This window comes from Microcebus murinus, chromosome 14, assembly GCF_040939455.1.
Source record: "Microcebus murinus isolate Inina chromosome 14, M.murinus_Inina_mat1.0, whole genome shotgun sequence".
Taxonomy (NCBI): Eukaryota; Metazoa; Chordata; class Mammalia; order Primates; family Cheirogaleidae; genus Microcebus; species Microcebus murinus.
In genome coordinates this window covers 57,079,178-57,096,078 of record NC_134117.1, presented here as the reverse complement: position 1 = coordinate 57,096,078, position 16,901 = coordinate 57,079,178, and the positions used below count along the sequence as shown (strand labels likewise).

The following is a 16,901-nucleotide window of genomic DNA, read 5'->3' as shown; positions in this document are numbered from 1 at the left end:
TATTGGAGAATCTACTTATAGGGGATATCTTCTTCCCTTGGGATATCCAATATTGGTATTGCTATACTCTCATCTTTTCATAACTGGTCCTCATGTATGTGTATTCTCCCATGAATCCACATTTACAGGTCGGAAAACACCCTCTCCCCTCTTTAAGCACCTGCTACAGAACTTAACTCACTCATATACTATTATTTCCAACGCTGACTCTTCAAAGTGAGACCCTGTCTCTACTAAAAATAGAAAGAAATTAGCTGGACAACTAAAAATATACAGAAAAAATTAGCTAGGCATGGTGGCGCATGCCTGTAGTCCCAGCTACTTGGGAGGCTGAGGCAGAAGGTTTGCTTGAGCCCAGGAGTTTGAGGTTGCTGTGAGCTAGGCTGATGCCACAGCACTCACTCTAGCCTGGGCAACAGAGCAAGACTCTGTCTCAAAACAAAAACAACAACAACAAAAAAAAAACAAAAAAAAAAACCCAACAAAAAAAGAGAAGACAATATATAGGCAGCCAGTGGCCCATTTAAGAACAGAAAGAGTCTGGCTTCTCTGGCATTGTTAGCCATGGTGGTGCTTTTCAAATAAGACATGTTCTCCTTCCCCTCCTTTTAGGAGCTGCTATACAAAAGCTGGGCCCCGCCATCCTACATACCCCCATCAAAACAAGTGCTTCTGCTTTAGCTTCCTCTGTTTGAGGAAGATGAAGGTTCATTTCATCACCATCAAAGTCTGCATTGTAGGGTGTACAGACACACTCGTTAAATCTGAACGTCCGGTGGGGCTTGACCCTGGCCTGTGGAATATAAAACAAAACAAAACAGGAAAAGGACTTAGTCATTTACCCAAAAGCTTCTGTTTCAACACATTAAAAAGTGGCTTCCTGGAAAACTGGACACTTAAGGGAGTAAATTTCTATTATGGTCTGTCAAGTGATATATACCATCTGTGGGCTCATTCAGGAAGCTTTATTAGAGCAAACCAAAGGAGGGATCTCAACACAAGAGCCAAAGTGAAGGGCTCCCACTGGCCAATGATGTCATGGTACTGACTATCAAAAAGATTAATGACAGAAGTTGATTAAAATATACTGATACATAAAAGCCCATGAGTTTACAATGACATGGAAAAAAGAGAAAGTCAACATAAACAAAAAACCCAAACCAATCTAGTTGAAAGTAACTGAGCACCAACCTCTTACTCCCCTAGCTGACAATAATGGAGACAGACTCGGCCATTGATGCTGCCTTTCCTTTTCGGACTGCACTTCTGGGCAAGTAAACAGCCCTTATTAACGAGGGAGCATTTGTCATTACCAGAATTCTGGGTCATAAATGTGAAAGGAATGACAGATTAGAAACTGGGGCCTCATTTTGAAGCCCCAAGGAAATAATGTAGGCAACAGTCTTAAATGGACGAAACCATCAGAACAAAGGCTGATGAGGAACCTTACAGGGCAGACATCGGGCTGAAGCACCTGAATCCCTAACCTTCTCAGCCTGACTACATACAAGGGGAGCAGCCAGACAAGTGCCTCCTGGAATGAGGCAAGAGGCAGAGTCAGCACCATCTGTGAGTGATCCCTGTAAAAAAGTTGAACCTGAATCTGGTTATACCTTCAGAGCTAATTTCTAGCTTATAGGAATAAAACGAAAACTGAAGAAACACTTAATGGCACACATATGCAGACAAATTGAGAACATGGGACATTCTTCAGGACGACCTGACTCCTTCAGCAGTGATGCTTAAATTTATAAAAGGAGGTGGACTGTTCTAGATCAAGAGACCTAGGGCATGTATCAACTAAATGTAATGTGCACACTTTGTCTGCATCCTGATTGCAACAACTTGCAACAAGACATTTTTGAGACAACTGGGGAAATCTGAGTATGACTGGGTACTAGAGAACACTAAAAAACGACTATTAATTTTTCAGGTTGATTATAGCACTGTGGTTAGGTAAGTTGTTCTTATAGAAGTAAACTGAAAACACATGGAAAAATGATAAGGCATGTGGGTTCATCAAAGAAAAAAGGGAAAGATAGAACACTTCTGGCCATATCTTGAAAATTATTGCATATAGAGAATGGGAATATGTGAGTTCATTATACTATTCTTTCTATTTGTATGTATATTTGAAAATTTTCAAACAAAAAAGATTTCTATTTATTTTTTTTGAGATGGGCTCTTGCTATGTTGCCCAGGCTGAAGTGCAGTGGCTATTCACAGGTGTGATCACAGCACACTATACCCTTGAACTCCTGGCTTCAAGCAATCCTCCTGCCCCAGCCTCCTGAGTAGCTGGGACTACCGGCATGAGCCACTGCACCAGGCAAAACAAAATTTCTATTTTAAAATGTTCCAAAGCCAAGGAAAGGTTTCCAGAAAGAGAAGGCTTTTGTTAACCCTCTAAGTCCACATAATCATAAACCTATAATCATACACTGCTTGTTATTTCTGTTAGGAGAGACTGATGTAATGTGTTCATAAATTTCCCCAAACTGAATCTAGCAAAATACTGCCGTAAGAGCCTGCTTAAACACTGCAAAGGGCCAGGAGCAGTGGCTCATGCCTGTAATCCTAGCACTTGGGAGGCTGAGGCGGGTGGACTGCTCAAGGTCAGGAGTTCGAAACCAGCCTGAGCAAGAGCAAGACCCCATCTCTACTATAAATAGAAAGAAAATTAATTGGCCAACTAATATATATAGGAAAAATGAGCTGGGCATGGTGGTGCATGCCTGTAGTCCCAGCTACTCGGGAGGCTGAGGCAGGATTGCTCGAGCCCAGGAGTTTGAGGTCGCTGTGAGTTAGGCTGACGCCACGGCATTCACTCTAGCCTGGGCAACAAAGCGAGACTCTGTCTCAAAAAAAAAAAATACTGCAAAGGCTCATGAATTTAATGATTTGCAGATAGGAGAATTTATGAATATTGAACAAATTAAAGTTGCTTCTCATTTGCATTTTAAATCTCCAGAAAGAGGAACTGCTACTGTTGCAAAACTAAATCACCAAAAAAAATATGGTTTAAGGTCTTAGTTGGAGGACTACGGCAAGGAAAAAAATCTTTTAAGCATTTTAGTTCCTTAGTTTATATGCAAAGTTAAATCAGAAGTCAATTTTCTGCCATACATATTTTATATAAGTTTATGTACATATCACATATATGTGTATATATTTTTGCTTGCAAAAGAAATCATGCTAGTCACTTTGACACTAGTTTTCAATAAGAGCTGGGTGTGGTGGCTCTTGCCTATAAATCCAGCAATTCTGGAGGTTGAGGGGAGAGAGGATTTGCTTGAGGCCAAGAGTTTGAGATCAGCCTGAGCAACACTGTGAGACCATGTCTCTGAAAAAAAAGAAAAAAGAAAAAAATTAGCATGTACCTGTAGTCCCAGCTATTTTGGAGGCTGAGGCAGGAGGATATTCTGAGCCCAGGAGTTTGAGGCTGCAATGAACTATGACTGTACCACTGCACTCCAGCCTGGGCAACACAGTGTAGGCCCTGTCTGTCTGTCTGTCTATCAATCAATCAATCAATCAACAAAATTATGCTGGGTGTGGTAGCAATCAATCATTCAATTAATCAATAAATATATAAAATTATGCTGGGTGTGGTGGCTTGGGCCAATGATCACAGCTATTCATGAGGATCACTTGAGGCCAGGAATTCGAGACCAGCCTGGACAGCATAGTGAGACACAGCTTCTTAAAACATACAAACAAACAAACAAGAAAACCAACAGTAAATGTGCATGAGAGATCATACTGGGGTAAAAATAAAAGAATTCTCAATTAGATCCTATGTTTTACTGTTGTGGATAAATATTATATTATATTAAAAATACTGAAGGAGGCCAGGTGTGGTGGCTCACACCTATAATCCTAGCACTCTGGGCGGATTGCTCGAGGTCAGGAGTTTGAAACCAGCCTGAGCAAGAGCGAGACCCCGTCTCTACTATAAATAGAAAGAAATTAATTAGCCAACTAATATATATATAGAAAAAATTAGCCGGGCATGGTGACACATGCCTGTAGTCCCAGCTACTCGGGAGGCTGAGGCAGCAGGATTGCTTGAGCCCAGGAGTTTGAGGTTGCTGTGAGCTAGGCTGATGCCACGGCACTCACTCTAGCCTGGGCAACAAAGCGAGACTCTGTCTCAAAAAAAAAAAAAAAAAAATACTGAAGAAATGCTTAAAATTAGGTTTCACTCAAACTAAAAAGTGAGAGAAAAGGGAGATTAGAGATTATTACATCTGTTCAGTTTAGACTTAGTTATTATTAAACAGGTTATGAAAATTTGAGATTATGGGCAGTTTTAATTCAACAGTTCAGAATTCAGCATCGTACACTCATGGCAAATTCTCACTGGCAGAAAGTGGTAAGAGCAATCTCATACTCACCAGGTGAGCCATGATGCTCAGTTTGTGCAGCGAGGGCTGCCGATTGAACAGTACCACGTCGCCATCGATGAGGTGTCTCTCTACGATGTCACCATACTTGAGCTCCTGAGCCATCTTTTCCCGATTTCCGTATTTCAGAAACCTGAACGTGCAACAGTACACATGATGTGTGGGAACACAGTTCACTCAGCACATTTCTCTCTCTTCAGATTCAATCTTTAAAATGATCCTATTTCACCAAATCTAAGATGCCTCCATTTAAAAATCATTAGTTTATGTGTCACCAAGAAAAAAAGCTGCCTATTAAACCATGACAAATTGATTATAGACAGATCCTAATTTTAGAAATGTTAAAATATGAAGAGTATGTTTTAGAATCACAGAAATACAGTAATTAATCAGCTTCTCTTGAAAGGCCCGACTGATGCCATCCTCTCAGGGGATAGAAGGCACCGGTGGTCAGTTCATCTCGCCGGGACAGCCAGAGCTGGCGAAGTGAGCACCACTGAGTTACGAGTACACTGAAGGAAGCCAGAGAGCGCAGGTAACACGGGAAATGACCTGCTGTCATGCCCAAGGTATTTCGTCCGCCTGATAACATTACGTGCCAGAGAACAAATGAACACTGCACGTACAGTCAGTGGTCAAACAGCAAATGACATACATAGGCTCAACTGCTATGTGTATAGGTATTTTCCACATGTCAAAATGTCACAGCAATTGTATTCTGGACTGTGCTCTGTGGCTAGTGAGGGATGGTGAACTTCGAGAAGGTAGTTAAATCCAAGTAGACTGGGAAAGCATTACCTTTTCATCTGCGTATGTCTCTGCTGAATGAAATTCGCTCCTGGGTGAACTTCAGGGCCATTTTGAACCAGTTTCCTCAAAAAATTGATGTTAGCTTTGTTTACCTGCAGCAGCAGAATAAAAAACAATCTGATACTTTCATGTCTCTGTAAGCCAGTAAACTATACTGAATTGTACCTTAACCTTCACTTTCCTTGTGTAGATTCTAGGAGAAACTGAGGCACCCCAGGTAGCCTGCTGCCTACATTTTTTTTTTTTTTTGAGACAGAGTTGCTTTGTTGCCCAGGCTAGAGTGAGTGCTATGGTGTCAGCCTAGCTCACAGCAACCTCAAACTCTTGGGCTCAAGCAATCCTCCTGCCTCAGCCTCCTGAGTAGCTGGAACTACAGGCATGCGCCACCATGCCTGGCTAATTTTTTCTATATATATTAGTTGGCTAATTAATTTCTTTCTATTTATAGTAGAGATGGGGTCTTGCTCTTGCTCAGGCTGGTTCTGAACTCCTGACCTTGAACAATCTGCCCACCTTGGCCTCCCAGAGTGCTAGGACGACAGGCTTGAGCCACCGTGCCCGGCCTGCCTACAGAGTACAGAAAGAACAAAGGACTGGCAAACAGGTGCCCAAGTTCCAACTCAGTTATTCACTTGCTGGGTAACACGGCCAAGTACTTTCCTGGCTTTTGGCTTCCCCACTGGTGAAACGAGTAGGCTGGACTGATCTGTAGGAGTCTTCCAGCACAATTTGTGGCCCTAGAAACAGGTGGCAACTTCACCTGCAATAATTTACCAGTGGCTTCTAAGGTTTAAAAGTTGTGACACCAGCACCACAGGCCCTGGTCTGCACTGGCTGTGTTCTGCAACCTCTTGGACAACCATCTTGTGGAACACCATTTCAGAGACAGAAACTCCTGGATCATTAGCCACTCAAATGAGGGCGCTTGATACAAACTTTACCAGAAGCATCTATGATCTGGGCTAACTGTAAATCTCAAGGGTAAAACCAGTCAATATTCTCTTGTTTGAAAGCCCTGCAGTTATCTAGACCTCAAAAAAAGAAAGCACTGTAAATATAATTTTACATTCGCTGTGACTTCAAATTGAGTGTAAACTGGTACAGCCTTTCTGGGTATGCAGTGATACACTTAAAATGTTCAAATGCTTTGACTCAATGATTCTAAGGTTTTAAACATAATAACTCGTTCCAAGAAAATTAATGAGGGGTAATGTTTACCATTTAGTTCATTTAAAATGAACTATGAGCTATGAACCAATATACAAAGGTATCTAAGATGTTATTAATTAGAAAAAAAAGTTGCAGAACAGTTCATAGAATGTATATAAGAGTAGATATAGACGAAGCCAGATACAATTGTGGTTGTGTATGGTGTAGATATTATATATAGTTACATATGTATAAACACCCTGGAAAGATACATATACTCATATAAACCAAACTGTGGACTGGGTGGATTACTGGGGATTTTCTACTGTCTGATGTCTTAAATATCAAAATATAAAAAACTAGATTTAAAATATAGAATTGAGCAGCTAGATGGTACTTACCTTCTCAGGAAAAGTTAGAATTTTGGCCACATGAACTGGCACTGCCACCTCGTCAATCCGGAGGTTGGGGTCGGGTGAGATGACTGTTCTTCCCGAAAAATCCACTCTCTTTCCTGAGAGATTGCCTCTAAATCGACCTAAATAAATAAAAGTAGGTCACAGGTGCTCATGGCTCATGGCACGGTGTGTGCTGTTTAGGGGTAGTAAGAAGAGAGACTGAGGAACGCCTGTGCCTTCCGTCTAGACAGTGTGGGCGCGCAGGCCACAGAAAGGTAGCAAAGGCAGTGGGCCGGATTGGGCACCTTTTATTGGAAACCTACCCTGTTTTCCCTTCAGGCGCTGGACGAAGCCTCTGGTCCATTTTTTGGGAGCCATGTTGAGGGGGATGCCTGAGAGCTCGCTGTTAATGTAGAGGGCGCACTGCAGCTGCAGGAAATCCCAGTCCTCCATGATCATCTGGGTCTTGGCTCCCGAGATCCGATGCTAAAACGAGCATAGCACAAATGGGAACAAACCTGGTCAACTGGATGTTTCTTGCATTTTCCTGACCAGACATTTTGGATGAATATACTACAAAACTTACAAGCTAATGGGAAGTACTGACCTTTTTAATAACATCATTTAGAAAAATGATTTCTGTCAATTTCATCGTGAGATCATCTTCGTTGGTGCCAGACTTCAAATCACTCACGACAGAGGGTCTGATACACAAGGGAGGCACCAGAAGTCGTGTGAGAATCAAATCAGAGGGCTTTCCAGTTTCTGGGTTCATCAGAAGCAGAGGGACATCTTCAGCAGGGATTCGTTTAAATAAATTCAGAACTACTAAGGGATTCAAGTTTTCCTATGGAGAGGAGAGGAAGTAATGGAGATAGTGTGTTAGTTTTACACAGCCTGAGTGAGGTTTCACTTCTTCATGCTTTCTAACCTGTTCATCAACCATTAACTCAGGATAAGTATAAGTAATGACAGAGATTTCTGTTGATGGCATGCTAGGCTGTGAAAACCTTAAAAAGGTACACACTCTTTACTTCAATTATTTAAGCCAGTAATTCCACTTCTCATAATTATTCCAAAGGGTGTAAGTTCAGAAATGAACATAAGCTGTTCTTAATAGTGAAAAATTTGAAACAGCTTGATAGGTTACTGGCAAGATAAAATCATGGTATATCCCACATGGAAAACCATGAAGCCATTAAAAAAATGACACCAGAAGAAAAAAAAACAAAGGAAAAAATGACACTTATAATAGAAATGTAGCTATTCACATGAAAAGCGTTCATAAAATACTGGTAAATGAAATAAGCACGTATATGTATGTTCTCAGTTCTGGGGAAAATGTACATCTTTGCAGAGAAAAGGAAATGGAAGCATTCATTGAGATGTTAACAGAGCTGACTTTAAGTGAGTGGAAGGAAATCTTTTTTGCTTCATTTTTGTATTTAAATTTTCTCTAATTAGTTTATATTGCCTTTGTATGAACTCATTCAATAAAAGTGCTATACTATAACTACCCAAGCAAAATATCAGAGAAATTCAAAGATCAAAGATAAGAATGGTCAGCTTGTGTCTTGTTGCCTACTCATTAAATTTTCTGGGGATTTAAGATCATAGGACCGGGAGTGTATATTACAGGCAGAATCTGCTAAGCATAGCATAATGAGAAGGGAAACAAAGAAAAAAATGTTTGAAGAGCTACTGCCTGTAGAGCACTGTAGCAAGAGGAGGTTACTGTGGTCCTACCTGGAGGACACTGTAGTGTAGTTGGGCACAAGGAAGGAATGCCACCAGAGAGGTGTTCTGTCCAGGTGCTTGCCCACAGCAAAATTCCCTACCTTAGCTTCCCCACCTTCCAGCCATGGGTACCTCACAACCACCTGAGGCAGTTAGGTAGGAAACCTAAAACTGATTTAACAGAATTGGAGGGATGGGTCAAAGGCCAGACCTCACCTGGAGTACCACAGCCAGTATAAGCTGAGTATTCCTCATCCAAAATGCTTGGGACCAGAAGCAAAGTTTTGATTTTGGATTTTAGAATACTTGCATTATACTTACTGACTGAGCATCCCTAATCTGGAAATCCCAAATCCAAAATGCCCCAATGAACATTTCTTTTGGGGATCAAAAAATTTTGGATTTTGGAGCATCTTAGGTTTTGGATTAGGGACACTCAACCTAGACAAGAGATTAAGAACATCATGGAACTGAAAGACACCTAGGAGGGCATGAGAATCAGCAAAAATCTGGAAGCCATCTCTTAGCAAGAGCATAATATCTACGAGGGATAACAACTGCCTCCCAAGCGGCTGCTGACTTATTATGCTATGTACCAGGAAACAGAAAATGGGCCGATGGAGAGACAGCTCAGGAAGGCTACCCTAACAACTAGAGCTCTCTGGCCATGGAGTGCGGGCTGCCCTGGGTGGTGGTGAGATAGCACGAGGCTGGCAAGGCACTAGCCGGAGCAGCCCGTTGCTCAGTCTGCCGAAGATGCCGTGGAAGGCATTTCCACCTGGGAGGGAGACTGGATTTGCCTTAATGTGGATTTGAGTGTGAGTGTACATGAGCCCTGTGGAGATAGAGCCCATGGTTTCTGTCCAATCCCCCAAAGGGTCTGTGACTTAGAAAAGTTCAGGAACCACTGCTCTAGGGTCTCTTCCAACAACTTAATCATGTTGTGCTGCCCATAAGGCATGCGGTTCCACATTCTTGAAAATTAAATGGGCAGGGGCACGTGTCAGGACATGGACACACACAGTGAGTATGTGTCCCACTTGTCTGCATGCTGCTCTTCCCCCTGAAGGGAGAATGTACTCAAGGACACTGCATCCCTTGTGGGTGTAAGGGGCCCTCTCTGACACAGGGCTGCTTGGAATTAGGCAAATCGTGAATTCATGCGTTGTCCCCTCTCCACTGCCCTAGATAGCATAAGCAGACCCAGGATGAGTAATGACCACATAGGACCTGCCACTGCTTGATGCCACAGGCATCAAACAAAAACAGATCTTGTCAAAGACCCAGCTTAGCAGAAGAAATAAGCAAATATACAAGATGAAACACAAGTGATACGATCAAGTGCTATATGTGGCACAAATAATGTATTGTGGCTCAGGGAAGGTCAGGATCAAATCAGGGTCTAGAGAGCAGAGGAGGCTGGGGGGGGCCGCTAAGGAATGGGGGGACACACTGGGAGTGCAAGCACACACGCAGAGGTGGGGGACCCTTGCCTGTTTTCATTATGATTGTGATTGTGACAGCAGTGGCAGTGACCGTGATGTTACTGCAGCTGGGAACCATGCTCCCAGCAAGGGCTGTATGCCAGGCAGTGCACTAAGCACCTGCTGCAGGCAGAGGGTGGACGTGCGTGTTCAGGCTCACCTGTGCCCTTCCCAGCAGAGGCTCTACTTCTTTGTTATGTTCAATGGCTGTTTCAAAAGACTGAAGGAAATTTGATACGATGGGATCCACGACTTTTTTGTTGGTCTTGTATTTCTCATGAATTATCTTGAGTAATCCACACTTCTTCACAGTTCCTATAAAGTTAATTTATTTATAAAGAATAAAAAAGTTAGGTTCTTAGATTGGCTGGAGGTTGTAATCTGGTTAATAAGACTACTGAAACTGCTACAGCAATGAAAGACGAGAGGTGCATTTCCTAGTAGTAAACAGCTGCTATGCTCTCAGGCCTAATTTACAAGGAAAAAAGCTGACTCCAGAACACTACACACACCTAACACACAGAAGAGAGTGAATGAACAGGGCTGTCACCAAGCATCCCACTCACCATTAAAAGCGCCACAGTGATGGCAAATGCTTTTCTTTCGGCACTTGTCAGAGATTTTCTTCTTCAGTCCTCGCTTCTGAAGGTAGGTCAGGCCGGGCCTCTTTAGATAATCTAGAAATTGCTTCTTCTCTTCTTGGGACAGCATTATGTGGCAGCAGGTTTTGCAGATCATCTTTTTCAAATTAAGCAAAACAAATAAAAGAATAACAGAAAATGGGAAATTCTTCTTTTTAAAATGCTATCCCCTTGTCCTGTACACTTAACTGAGTGACCACATACACAGATCTACGTGTAGGTATGCATACAGAGGCAGCCCTGTGTTCACCAAAATACTAACAGTACTCACAATCAGTGGCAGGATTTTGTTAACTCATTTTTCCTTTGTGCTGTTCTGTATATTTTTTTTTTTTTTTTTTTTGAGACAGAGTCTCGCTTTGTTGTCCAGGCTAGAGTGAGTGCCGTGGCGTCAGCCTAGCTCACAGCAACCTCAAACTCCTGGGCTCAAGCGATCCTTCTGCCTCAGCCTCCCGAGTAGCTGGGACTACAGGCATGCGCCACCATGCCCGGCTAATTTTTTATATACATATCAGTTGGCCAATTAATTTCTTTCTATTTATAGTAGAGACGGGGTCTCACTCTTGCTCAGGCTGGTTTTGAACTCCTGACCTTGAGCAATCCGCCCGCCTCGGCCTCCCAGAGAGCTAGGATTACAGGCGTGAGCCACCGCGCCCGGCCTGTTCTGTATTTTTTGAATTATTACTATTGTTATTTATTTATTTATTTTTTATTTATTTTTTTTTTTTTTGAGACAGAGTCTCGCTTTGTTGCCTAGGCTAGAGTGAGTGCCATGGCGTCAGCCTAGCTCACAGCAACCTCAAACTCCTGGGCTCAAGCGATCCTACTGCCTCAGCCTCCCAAGTAGCTGGGACTACAGGCATTCGCCACCATGCCCGGCTAATTTTTTTTATATATATTAGTTGGCCAATTAGTTTCTTTCTATTTATAGTAGAGACGGGGTCTCGCTCTTGCTCAGGCTGGTTTCGAACTCCCGACCTCGAGCAATCCACCCGCCTCAGCCTCCCAGAGAGCTAGGATTACAGGCGTGAGCCACCGCGCCCGGCTTGTTATTTATTTATTTTTTACAATGTATAACCACCATCTTCTCAAGGAAAAAAAATCCTTGAGTAATTTAAGGTAGTACAAGATGAAAATATTACATATTTAATATAAAAACTTCCCCTGGCCAGACTCATGGCTCACACCTGTAACCCTAGCACTCTGGGAGGCCAAGACAGGAGGATTGCTCAAGGTCAGGATTTGAAACTAGTCTGAGCAAAAGTGAGACCCCGTCTCTACTAAAAATAGAAAGAAATTAATTGGCCAACTAAAGTATACAGAAAAAATTAGCCAGGCATGGTGGCACATGCCTGTAGTCCCAGCTACTGGGGAGGCTGAGGCAGGAGGATCGCTTGAGCCCAAGAGCTTGAGGTTGCTGGGAGCTAGGCTGACACCACAGCACTCTAGCCAGGGCAACAGAGTGAGATTGTCTCAAAAAAAAAAAAAAAAAAAAAACACACAACAACACTACCCCTGGATGGATCTCCCACCATTCGAGATTCCTAAGCTCACTCCAGTGTCCCTGACCAATCACTCCAGAATTTAGGCCTGTGTGGTTACCTGTAGGATGCCTATGACTGCTCTGAAGTACCCCACGTGAAAACACGGCAGCTCCAGGTCGATGTACCCATAGTGGCCTAGACAGTCAGCCAAGTTTTTCCCACAGGTTTCACATGGACGGTCCTTCTCGCTCGTACCCTTTGGAGAAAAGCACAAACAGTGATGGATGGAGACCACTGGACAGCAAAGAGGGACCAGCTTGCACACCTAGCCAGATGACTCAGAACCAGAATCAACTGGGCAGCTGTGGTGTATGCACACCCAGCAGACTGAGTCTGAGATGTGCTGGGGGAGCTGGGCAGCTGCAAAGAAGCCCTTGGTGCTTCCAATCTGGAAAGCCACCAGTTTTATCAGCAAGGCAAGACACAGGTACTGGGACGGAGCAGGGAGTCTTACCATCCTATGGTCAAGCACCCCATACAGCAAGGGGGCGTGGTGGTTGTCCTGGCTGTACAGGTTCTTACTCACGACTTGGATGTGCGCCTGCTGGCGCATCTCCTCAGGTGACTTCATCCCAAAGCAAATGTGGCTTCTAGAATGGGAAGAAAAGAGGGAGCCGTTACATAAAGGCGATCACATATAGAGACCACCATAACCATCCCATTGTCCCAATTCTCTCTATAGGCTCTTCCCACCATAGTAAATATATTCAAACCTCTCCCATTTTTCCTTCACAAACATCCTTTCTTCCATCCGGAATCTAGTTTCTACTGTCACCATCAAATGAATGGTGCTCACCAAGGTGCCCTAGATGACCTGCTGACTGCTGAATCCAACAAGAACTTTCTCACTTTACCTCTGCAGCACTGGCAGCAACCCTCTTCCCTCACCTCCCTTTGCCCAATCTTGAAGTCCTTTTCTCTTGGCTCTGGTGACACTACATATACTTTGCGTTTTCTTTCCCTCTTTGACTGCTCCTCCCCTAGTCTCCTTTGAGGTCTCTTCTACTGCCATCCCTTAAATACTAGCGTCCTATCCCACCTAGCATTGCCACCTCTGTCCCCTTATCTTTGCACTCTATACGTTCCTGAGTGACTGCATCTCTCTCTCTTTTTTTTTTTGAGACAGAGTCTCGCTTTGTTGCCCAGGCTAGAGTGAGTGCTGTGGCGTCAGCCTAGCTCACAGCAACCTCAATCTCCTGGGCTCAAGCAATCCTGCTGGCTCAGCCTCCCAAGTGGCTGGGACTACAGGCATGTGCCATCATGCCCGGATAATTTTTTCTATATATATTAGTTGGCCAATTAATTTCTTTCTATTTATAGTAGAGACAGGGTCTCGCTCTTGCTCAGGCTGGTTTCGAACTCCTGACCTCGAGCAATCAGCCTGCCTCGGCCTCCCAGAGTGCTAGGATTACAGGCGTGAGCCACCGCGCCCGGCCTGACTGCAACTCTCTTAAACATGTCGTCTGTCAAACCTTTCTGCAGGCCAGCTACTGCTACTCAACCAGACATCTGTATAGACAGCTAGACAGCTCCACTCAGATATCTCACAGGCACTGACATACTGAAAACAGACCCCAATACTTTCTCTCTCATATCTGTTCCTTCGCTTATTTTTCCAATAAATTGGGTGTTTACTATGTGCCAGGTACCATCCTAGAGGCTGAGGCTACAGACTAAACAAGACAGACAAGGCCCGTATAAACACAGAGCTTGGCTGGGCGTGGTGGATTATGCCTGTAATCCTAGCACTCTGGGAGGCCGAGGTGGGCGGATTGCTCAAAGTCAGGAGTTTGAAACTAGCCTGAGTAAGAGCGAGACCCCATCTCTACTATAAATAGAAAGAAATTAATTGGCCAACTAATATATATAGAAAAAATGAGCCGGGCATGGTGGCGCATGCCTGTAGTCCCAGCTATTCAGGAGGCTGAGGCAGAAGGATTGCTTGAGCCCAGGAATTTGAGGTTGCTGTGAGCTAGGCTGATGCCATGGCACTTACTCTAGCCGGGGCAACAGAGTGAGACTCTGTCTCAAAACAAAAAACAAAAACCAAAAACCCCAAAAATACAGAGCACAGTGCAGGGTGGGAAAGACAGACAATAAACAAATAGATAGAAAAAAGTGAATAGATGCAGAGTATTGAAATGATGTAAAGTATCAGACAGTCTGAGGAGACCACTTTATGTTGCATAGTCAGAAGGCCTCTCTGTAAAACTGACATGTAAGCTCAATTCTGAGTATGAGGGAGCCAACCACAAGATGAGTAGGAGGACAAGCATGCGACATAGAGAGAATGACTAGGGTAAAGGTCCTCGGGCTGGCAAAAGGTTGGCATTTTCAAGGAACCAAATGCAAACAGTGCACTGGAGCACAGAAAACTAATGGTACATGAAGAAGTCAGTGAAGTGTACAAGGGCCAGATCACAAAGGGCTTGGGGACTCTTGGGGGGGGGCGCATTTAAATGCTAGTGCAATGGAAAGCTGCTAGAGGATTTTAAGCTCAAAGTGTCATAGATCTAATTTGCATTTTAACAAAATCACTTGAGCTGCTTTGTGAGAATGTATTATGCTGAATGGGAGTGGGTGTTGGGGTGGATGTGAGGGGCCAAGGTAGACATAGAGAGACCATGTGGGAGGACACTGCTTCATCCAGGTAAGACAACCGTCCCAGTGAATAGCAACCATTCACATAGCTGCCCAAGCAAGAAATTCTGTATGTTGGCCAGGCGTGGTGGTTCACACCTGTAATCCTAGCACTTTGGGAGGCCAAGGTGTGAGAATCACTTGTGGCCAGGAGTTCAAGACAAGCCTGGGTAATATACCAAGACCTATCTCTACAAAAAAATTTAAAAATTAGCCGGATGTGGTGGAGTGCACCTGTAGTCCCAGTTACTAGGGAGCTACGGCAGGTGGATAGCTTATGCCCATGAGTTTGAGGTTGCAGTAAATTATGACCACTACATCTAGACTGGGCAACAGACTGAGACTCTACTTCAAAACCAAAACAAAACAAAAAAACAAAGAGAGAAGGAATTCTGTATGTGTATCTCATTTCTTCCTTACTTTTGTCACTACCAGTATTTTCAATTTTACACCTTAAGCCTCTCTAAAATCTACTTTTCCTCCAATGATTCTACCACCCATCATCACCCCCTGCCTGAATCTGTGCAATGGCCTCCAAGGTCTCCCTTCTAATTTCTAATTCTTTACACCATGACTCAACAGGCCTTCCAGAAGAACTCTTATCAAGAAACTCCCTGTTTAAAACCCTTTGAAGGGCCAGGCGTGGTGGCTCACGCCTGTAATCCTAGCACTCTGGGAGGCCAAGGCAGGCGGATCATTTGAGCTCAGGAGTTCCAGACCAGCCTGAGCAAGAGCAAGACCCCGTTTCTACTAAAAAAATACAAAGAAATTAGCTGGATAACTAAAAATACATATAAAAAAATTAGCCGGGCATGGTGGTGCATGCCTGTACTCCCAGCTACTTGGGAGACTGAGGCAGGAGGATCGCTTCAGCCCAGGAGTTTGAGGTTGCTGTGAGCTAGCCTGATGCCACGGCACTCTAACCAGGGCAACAGAGTGAGACTCTGTCTCAAAAAAAATATAAATATTTGTAGTCATTACTGTGGTGTAAAAACGACATAAAACGTAAGATTGAAGTTTATTTTCTAAAATAATAATTTAAAAAAATCTCTCTGAAGTTTCCTCACTGCCTGCAAGATGACTCTTTGACACAGCTTCAAGTCTCCTGTTTCCTTCTCATCACCCACCCTCTCTCCCTCAAGCATGCCCCTTGAAGAAGGTTGTTTGGTCTGCCTTCTTCTGCCTGGACCCACTAGACACTCTCAGAACACCCTATGCCTACCCTTGTCATTGCACTTGTCACAGCCAGCGCTGACTGGAGCTCCTTTTCCGACTAGACAGCAAACGTCTAATTCATGTCGCATTATTAATGCCTGACACTGGGCCCAACACACAGTACTCTCCTCAGTGTCTGCTGCAAGAATGATGGATTCAATTTTATACTGAGAACTCTAAGCAGAGGCCATGGCCTAATAAATAATCTCTGAATGCGATGAAGCCCAGAATAGCAGCTTCATTCTTTCATCCATCTGCTTGTAGTACAGCTTTCTACCTGGCAACTCCCTCCTTTTGGTCAGCAAATACTGCCTCCGTGTCAGGCACTTGCGGCAAAACCCGAATTAGACACACTCCCCGCCCCAGATTGCTCTCCTCGCTGCCTCTGGGGAAAGATTCGCTGAACGAAAGAGGTCATCGTAGACTTCCGTAGAACCCGAGCTTCGGCCCGGGGTGCACGCACCGTCCAGGCTCAGGCCGTGCCACCTTCTCCGCCCACGTCCAGGGGACCCCCGGGTGCTGATATCCGCTCGGCCTGACCAACACTCTTTGACCTACCCTGGTACTTTTAAGCTCTGGTCACACCTTCTGCTGACTCCTGGGCCTCCCCTTCCAATTGGCCCTCACCTCTGACCTTAAAGACCCGGGACCGCTGGCCTCGGACCCCCTCTGCCCCTCTTCTCCTCCGCCCTTTGGCCACTCTCGATCCGTCTTACATTTTCTTGGCCACATCCGTCTCCCGGAACTGCTCCTTCACCATGGTGACGGCTGCCGGGGCGCCTCCTCGGGAGGCCAGGCTGGAGAAACGATGCTCCCTGCACCTCCTGAGGGTCCTTCTCGACTCGTTGCTAACATACAAGCAGCATCCTCTCGGCCA

The 16,901-nt window shown here is 44.3% G+C and overlaps 1 protein-coding gene across 2 annotated transcripts in view; it reads right to left on the bottom strand.

Annotated features, from left to right (window-relative positions):
- The window catches only part of POLR3A (RNA polymerase III subunit A), a 49,115-nt gene extending 32,214 nt beyond the window's left edge, over positions 1–16,901 (bottom strand). For both annotated transcript variants that reach the window (XM_012762459.3, XM_012762460.2), the window contains exons 1-11: positions 16,741–16,901; positions 12,624–12,759; positions 12,228–12,365; positions 10,551–10,722; positions 10,145–10,299; positions 7,371–7,610; positions 7,087–7,249; positions 6,767–6,903; positions 5,205–5,308; positions 4,398–4,539; positions 653–793 (exon numbers count right to left, since the gene is read on the bottom strand). In XM_012762459.3, the coding sequence (XP_012617913.1) occupies positions 653–793; positions 4,398–4,539; positions 5,205–5,308; positions 6,767–6,903; positions 7,087–7,249; positions 7,371–7,610; positions 10,145–10,299; positions 10,551–10,722; positions 12,228–12,365; positions 12,624–12,759; positions 16,741–16,784 (1,572 nt within the window). In that variant the 5' untranslated portion in view covers positions 16,785–16,901. The remainder of the gene's footprint in view (positions 1–652; positions 794–4,397; positions 4,540–5,204; positions 5,309–6,766; positions 6,904–7,086; positions 7,250–7,370; positions 7,611–10,144; positions 10,300–10,550; positions 10,723–12,227; positions 12,366–12,623; positions 12,760–16,740) is intronic.